We start from the raw sequence: 7,868 nt of genomic DNA, 5'->3' as shown, positions 1-7,868 counted from the left end.
TCTGCCTCCCAAGTGCTGGGACTAAAGGCATGTGCCACCACTGCCTGGCTTCTTTTCTTTTCTTTTCTTTTCTTTTCTTTTCTTTTCTTTTCTTTCTTCTTTTTTCTTGAGAAAATGCTTTATGTAGCCCAAACTGATCTCTAATCTTTAATTGTTTAAATAGCTAAGGATGACCTTGAACTTGTGGGCCTACTGTCTCCACCTCCTGGTTTATGTAATGCTGGGGACCAAGCCCAGAGCCACATTTGTGCTAGGTAAATACTTACAAACAGTGTTAAACCCCTAGCCAGACAATATATTCCTTCTGCTACTATAGATCAAAGTAACCTGTGGTGTTAAATTAACTGTCTGCTTTAACACTATCACTCAGGCTGATTGGTACTTATTTTGAGAAAAAACAATTCTGAGACAATTTTATGTAGCCTTCCAACTATGTAGTATAGAATAGCCTTGAACTCCTGATGTTTCTTCCTGTTTCAAAGTCTTGTGTGCTGCGATTACAGCCATAAGATTATAGTCATGTTTCAGAATTTAAAAAAAAAAGGAAAAAAAAACTTTACATGAGTTTTTAGATCCTATTCACCTTTGCCATAATAAAATAGAAATGTGTGTAGAAAAAGATTACAGTCATGTGTCATGTCCAATTTTTTAATTATTTTATTTCTATTATTTTATTTAAACTTTTTCTTTAATTCATCAAATAAACTTAAGAAAATATGATAATTCCTTTAAAACTTTATCATTCCTTTCTAAACTTTCTCATTATTATCACTAGCATCACTGTTGGGTTTTCTGACACAGTTTCTATAGCCACCATAGCCTAGTCCAGCCTCCAATGTGCTATGCAGCCTGGCTGGACTCCAAACTGCTGCAGAGCTGCCGAGCTTGCCAAGCTCTGTGAGTATACACTGAGCTATCACGTCTGGCTAAACATCACGTCTGGAAAAGTAAAATCTAAACAACATACATACACAACAAAGCTGCTCAGGGAAACAAACCCATTTACTGTATTAACTTAAAAAAATAAGGAAAAAATCCAAACTCTCAAAGAACTAGTTAAACATTCAGCAGGAAAAAAAAAAAAAAATCAAGTTCCCTCAGGACACTGTTCATTGTTTGAGCACAGAGAAGCCGTCCCTCCAGGCACTAGAGTCACCTCTCCTCTGTGCACTCACTGCTCGCTGCACAGACGCTCACTAGCTTTAAATTATCTATACTTGCGGGATTTGGAGACTGTTGATAGCTGTAAACTAGAAGAAAAAAGCCCACAAATCTCATATATAAATAAATATATATATATATGATTTATTAAAGACATTAGCTATTACAAAGTCTGGGAGGGCATGAGGCATGCTCTGAAAGTGAAAGATATGGTAGTGTTTTTAAAATGGCAACTCTACTAATATGATTAATAAAACTCTGGAGATGATATTTGTGTGGGGGAATAACTGAACATAGAATACAAACCAGGAGTGATATTTAGTTCATTTCCTACAGCTAGACTCCAAACTTTCCCACGGACACTAGGGGGCAATCCCTGCCACCACAATTCTCGAACTCTTCTGGTACTACGCCTAGAATTAAAGGAGGAGAAAAAAGGAAAATGTTACTTTTTGTACCAAAAACACTAGTTGCGTGATGGCTTACCTATGGCCAAGTGATCAGATGATTTTTAAGGATTTAAAGTGTTAAGTATGTAATGCATTCTTTCCTTTGAGTTCATGCCTATGGGCCATGAAAGACGTTAAAGATGGGCTAAGGGTAATTAAGGAGAATAGCCTCTGACAGATGTTACTTATACTAAAGATATCATCAGAAAATCAGAACCATATGGACAATTATTAAAAATTAAAAGGACATAAATGTTCTGCCAATTCAATAACAAAACTAAAATCACAAAGAACCTACTATGAGTAAGGCCTGGGTAAGGCTCTAGGCTTTATGGAACAGTAGGTCACTAAAAAGGAGTATAGGCTTTAGAATCAGACCTAGATTCAAATCTAGTTCAAGCACACATTGTATAACCTTGAGCAAATCTCTTAGCGTCTCTAATATTGCACTGAATAACCTTGAGTAAGATAAATGTGAGTAAAAATATAAATGCCTTATAAAAGTACTAAGACCCAAATATAAATTACTTAATATAGACAATGTAACATCATAGTTTCTATTTTTAAAAAACTATTTATTTATTTATTTATTTATTTATTTATTTATTTCATATATGTGAATACACTGTTGCTGTCTTCAGACACTCCAGAAGAGGGCACCAGATCCCATTACAGATGGTTGTGAGCCACCATGTGGTTGCTGGGAATTGAACCCAGGACCTCTGGAAGAGCAGCCAGTGCTCCAGCACTCATAGTTTCTTATACAGGGAATATATTCTAAACTCTAAAGCCACAAATAATACCAAGCTACCAATTTCCTTACACAAATATATCTATGCTAAAAATGAATTTGTAACTTGGACATAAGAGATGAACAAAAGCTAACAATAAGAATAGAATTAAAAGGATAGACTCTGTGTGCTATGTAAATATACTCCCTCTCATTCACTCACTCACGCATGATAGGACACTTCTAGTTTTCGGCGTAAAGGACGTACTTTACAGCTGCCTTTGACAAAGCTGACCCAGCTAGTGTTTCCTAGGTAAAGGAAGAGCTACTTAACAGAAGCTCTGCAACAGATAACAGCAGCTCTGGTAACTCAAGTGCCACTGAGTGAGTGACGGCACCACGTGGCAAGGTAGGACAGAGGAGGACTTATGGCCAGGAGACAGGTGCAGCACAGACTTCACTGGGCTTCTCAGAAGAACACACAATTTAAAACTTTGAATTTCTAGAAGTTTTTATTTATATGTAATTAGCTAATTTTCCATTTTTAGACTACAGGCAACTGAATCTTCACACAGTGAGCCTGGATAAGAAGGACTGTGTGTCTGTCACATTGCTAACAATTAAAACATTGTCAATGTATGCCCTACATACATTGTAGAATGTACTTCAACCCTTTTGCCCACAAGGAAGATAAAACCTATGTAGAAATATTGTCAAGAAAGAAGAGACCAAGCCAGGCGTAGTGGCGAACGCCTTTAATCCCAGCACTCGGGAGGCAGAGGCAGGCGGATTTCTGAGTTCGAGGCCAGCCTGGTCTACAAAGTGAGTTCCAGGAGAGCCAGGGCTACACAGAGAAACCCTGTCTCAAAAAACCAAAAGAAAAAAAAAAAAAAAAAAAGAAGAGACCAACACAGGGGCGGGAAAAGCAAGAATACTAGCCTCAAGGCGCCATACGACTTTTACAGGGCAAAGACCATAGTTCCCATGGTTTCTTAGTTAAAAGAACAGCATTTTAAAAACGTTTTATTGTTTTTTACATTCTTTCTTTCTTTCCATATATCTATTTGTTTGTAGACACTGTCTCTCTATGTAGTTTTGGCTGATCTGGAACTCATTATTATCCAGGCCGGTATTGAATTCCTCCCGTCTCAGCTTCCAGACTTCTGGGATTACAGGCACGCAACCATATTCAACTTTAGAAACACTTTTCATCATCTGATAAATGTACCTTATATTTCTCTATGTAATGAGTTCTTCCAGTAATGAATGTTTTATAATTAGTGTTGTATTAGAATTAGGAAAAATGGTAATTTAGAAGAATAAAGGTTTCCTGAGTCATTCCATGGGTTTCAGAGAGCAGGTAAGATGTTGACAGCACAGAGGATGGTCAGGAAGAAAAGTATGCGTTAGAGACAGGAGCTCATGAGAGTGTAGAGAAAGACATGCGTTTCGGGCAATGGTTAATAGCATAATTTAGCTACAGCATAAGCTCCATGCTGAGAAGTGATAGTACAGACTTGGAAAGGATGAAGTGTTGGAGACACACTAGACTCTGGAGAAATCTGCTTACTTACATCACTTCCCAATTGGGCAGTATTTCATTGATCCAAATTACCATTGCACTTGCAATGCTTTCTTCCTGCTTAAATCGTTCTTTCATTATTCTTTTTCTTTTATGTGCTTCTTTAATTTCTGTTTTGAACAAGTAAGAATTATTTCAATATAAATGAGCTAGACCAAAATCCCTTCCTTTTGTACCTTAAGTCTATAAGGATTCAAGAAGGACCTTCTCATAGTTAAAAAAAAAGAAAAGAAAAGAAAGAAAGGGGGAGAAAAAGAAGAAACACAAAGCCCTGTCTAACATCATTTTAAAGTATCTTCTATCTTATAAAAGTAATGGGATAAAGGGCAAAAATCAATTTTAAACAATGGCCAGTGAATTGCTATGTTGCTTCTTTCTTTCTGGCTGTTGTTGTTGCTGCTTTGTTTTTCGCTTTGGTTTAATCGAGACAAGGTCCTATGCTAACTGGCTGTTCTATACATCTTTCTTCTCCTTCTTTTCTCTTTTATATCCTTTATTTTTTCAGGTAGTCTCAAGTAGGCCAGGCTGGCCTTGTTATGAAGCTAGAATAACCCTGAACTCCTGATAGCCCAGCTTCTACCTCCCAATGTGGGGATAAAGGTGTGTGCCACCACCACTGGCTTATGCAATACTGAGGCTCTAAGCCAGGACTTGGCCTACACTAGGCAGGCACTCTCTCCAGGCTGTAAGGTATGGCAGGGTCTCTTCTAGGATAGCCTGGAATTCAATCTGTACACCAGGTTGTCCTCACACATACTTCCTCATCCTCCTACCACTGCCTCCTAGGGCTGGGAGTGCGGGTGTGCACCACCATGCCTGGCTGCTTATATTACACAGTTGTTTACTTCATCTATAAAATAAAATCTGTTGATGAAATAATTACAATAAAAACTGCAGGCAACTAACCAAGGGCCACTTTTCATACAATGGATTATTAATCTCAACATAAACAATATATTTTAAATGATGTTGCCAATGACACTATTATTATATAAACACCTTTTAGCATGGTATTTTATTTTACTAATTAGGTCAAAATAAAATGTTCTCAACAAACAAAAATGACATACCTCTGAATTTAGAGGTCACAATTTTGGAACAAAAGCTGCCTCAAACATAAAGAAAAGTGGGATCTTTATCAAAAGTTATAAAACCAGGTGATGGTAACACACATCTTTAATCGCAGCACTCAGGAGGCAGAGGCAGGTTGATCTCTGTGAGTTCAAGGCCAGCATAGACTACAGAGTGAGTTCCAGAATAGCTAGGGCTACACAGAGAAAGAAACCCTGTTTCAAAAAAAAAAAAAAAAAAAAGCAAACCAAATCAAACCAAACCAACCAACCAACCAAAAAGTTATTTAAAAAAAAAAAATGCTAGAACCAGTAAGAACTTGTAGATTAGCTAGCCGAACTTTGTGTTTCCTGTGTGTCTCTGAATGTGACTCAAAGGGCCAACAAGAAGCCAAGCACGTGCTGTACACCGCTGTTTTATGTATCCAGATTATATATGTAAATGTCTTTAAGACAGAAGCATTAAACAAGAGGTTAAAAGCCTAACCTAGTCACCTACTTCCAGTTTACAGAAAAGGATGCACAATGGGCATACTCGGAGTACCACAGTCAGAAACCACACATCATTGGATTAAGCCTAAAACATTGGGATGCCCAACATCTTACTATTTCTTCTTATTTCTATTATACCATGTGCCATCTACTTCTCAATAAATATTAGCCAAATAATAAAATAGTAAATAAAAGCTTTCTGGCTATGCTAAAAAATATTTTTTTTTCCTTTTTTTTTTTTTTCAAAACAGGTTTGGTTGGGTTTTTTGTTTGTTTTTTTCAAAACCTGTGTAGCCCTGGCTATCCTAGAACTTACTCTGTAGACCATGCTGGCCTTGAACTCAAGAAGTATTTTTAATTCTATGCACTAAAATAAACTCAGCCAGTGTTCAAATAATTAGGAATTTTAGAAGGCTGTAACTGGGCTTTTATATACCTCATGTTTACTGTAACATTAAAGACACAACGTTACTCAGGAAATAGCAGCACAAAGCAGAGCTGTATGCTACTAAAACATAGTCCACTTGCTCAAGTCAAAGAAAAAAATCAGTTAATAAATTTCATCTTAAAATATATACAAAATAAATATTTCAAAAATATATTAGAAATACATATTTATAAAAATGAGTATCCTAAACTAATGATGGTCAGTACATATTCTGTATAGTGTTAAAGTAAACTTATATGTATTTGGCGGGAGGACAGGAGGAAAAGAGAATGAATAAAACTATGATTTGTGCTAATGAGAGTATTTATAAGCTGGGCGTGGTGGCGCACGCCTTTAATCCCAGCACTCGGGAGGCAGAGGCAGGCGGATTTCTGAGTTCGAGGCCAGCCTGGTCTACAAAGTGAGTTCCAGGACAGCCAGGGCTACACAGAGAAACCCTGTCTCGAAAAACCAAAAAAAAAAACGAAAAAAAAAAAAAAGAGAGAGTATTCATAAACCTAACTCAGTGACAGCCCTGAGATTTTAGATAGACTTTACTAATTATAAAAGCAAAATTTAGCTTCAAACTATATTTTGACAGTAAATTAGAAAACTATAACTAACACCAGAAGACTGACTGCTATTGCATAAAAATTATTAAATGTAAAAGACCTAAAGTCTAAACACTCTAAAAATGAAGTGCTAGGAATAAGGCTCACGACTAACATCTTTATCGTCCTCTTTAATAGAAAGGAAACGAAAAGAAAAACCATGTCTGGGCATGGCGGCTCACGCCTACCATCCCAGAACTACAGAGGGTGAGTCCTGAAATTTATGATGAGCTCAAGATGGCTTCATAGTGAGACTCGGTCTCAAAAAATTAAAAACAAACAACAAACCCTAAAATAAACCTAAATTATAAAAAAAAAATGCTAGAGAAAAATAAGAATTATTTTAATAAAATGAAATAGTTAAAATCTACAAATTAGCATCCCACTGTAATTCAAATGTACCTCGTTTTTTAGCTTCGGCCACCATCTCATCATACTCCTGCCGGTGACGCAGCGCTTCTTCCACAGATTTCGCAGGAAGATTCCTTTTGTAGAAAAAACAATTAAAAATGTTAAAAAACTCTTAAATTTGCAACCTTTTTAGAACCAGTTACAAAAAATGTGGCTAAACTAAATTTACTTTCAGAAAAAATGTGAATGAGCCTACACGGTGGCTCAGACCTTGTGAATGAGCCTACAGGGTGGCTCAGACCTTGTGAATGAGCCTACACGGTGGCTCAGACCTTGAACCCCAGCACTCAGGCTGAGGTCAGCCTGGTCTCTCCTCTCTAGCAACAAAGAAAGGTAAATGAAAGCTTAAAAGCAACTCTGTATTTCAAAACAAACTCAGAATTCAGATTCCTTGTATTTATTGTGTGTGTATATAGTTTACGTTTATATATTTAAGCATATATTGTATGTAAGTATGTATGCCTGAGGTTGAGTTTATGTATTTTTAAAAGATTTTATGTATGTGTGTGTGTATGTGTGTGTGTGTATATGTGTGTGTGTGTGTGAGTACACTTCAGACGCACCAGAAGAGGGCATCAGATCCCATTACAGATGGTTGTGAGCCACCATGTGGTTTCTGGGAATTGAACTCAGGACCTCTGGAAGAGCAGTCAGTGCTTTTAACTGCTGAGCCATCTCTCGAGCCTTATGAGTTTAGTATTGACGTCCAGTGTGTGAAGGTGCTTGCAGAGCCAGAAGGCGCTGGATCTCCTGAGGATGGAGTTAAGGATGGAGATAAGCTGCCTATGTGGGTGCTAGGAAGTGAGCCTAGGTCCTCTGAAAGAACAGTACTTGCTCACTGATCTCTCAGCCCCATATTTATTTATTTATTTATTTATTTATTTTTTGGGTTTTTTTGAGACAGGGTTTCTCTGTGTAGCCCTGGCTGTCCTGGA

At 37.2% G+C, this 7,868-nt stretch overlaps 1 protein-coding gene across 5 annotated transcripts in view; it reads right to left on the bottom strand.

Annotated features, from left to right (window-relative positions):
* The window catches only part of Tbc1d12 (TBC1 domain family member 12), a 74,320-nt gene that overhangs the window by 16,764 nt on the left and 49,688 nt on the right, over positions 1-7,868 (bottom strand). For 4 of the 5 annotated variants that reach the window (XM_021151623.1, XM_029472731.1, XM_029472732.1 and 1 more), the window contains 3 exons: positions 6,925-7,007; positions 3,915-4,032; positions 1,468-1,574 (listed from right to left, as the gene is read on the bottom strand). In XM_021151623.1, the coding sequence (XP_021007282.1) occupies positions 1,468-1,574; positions 3,915-4,032; positions 6,925-7,007 (308 nt within the window). The remainder of the gene's footprint in view (positions 1-1,467; positions 1,575-3,914; positions 4,033-6,924; positions 7,008-7,868) is intronic. The other variant, XM_021151624.2, reaches the window with a different exon arrangement.

This window comes from Mus caroli, chromosome 19 (genome assembly GCF_900094665.2).
Source record: "Mus caroli chromosome 19, CAROLI_EIJ_v1.1, whole genome shotgun sequence".
NCBI classification, from domain to species: domain Eukaryota; kingdom Metazoa; phylum Chordata; class Mammalia; order Rodentia; family Muridae; genus Mus; species Mus caroli.
This window is presented reverse-complemented; position numbering and strand designations above follow the sequence as displayed.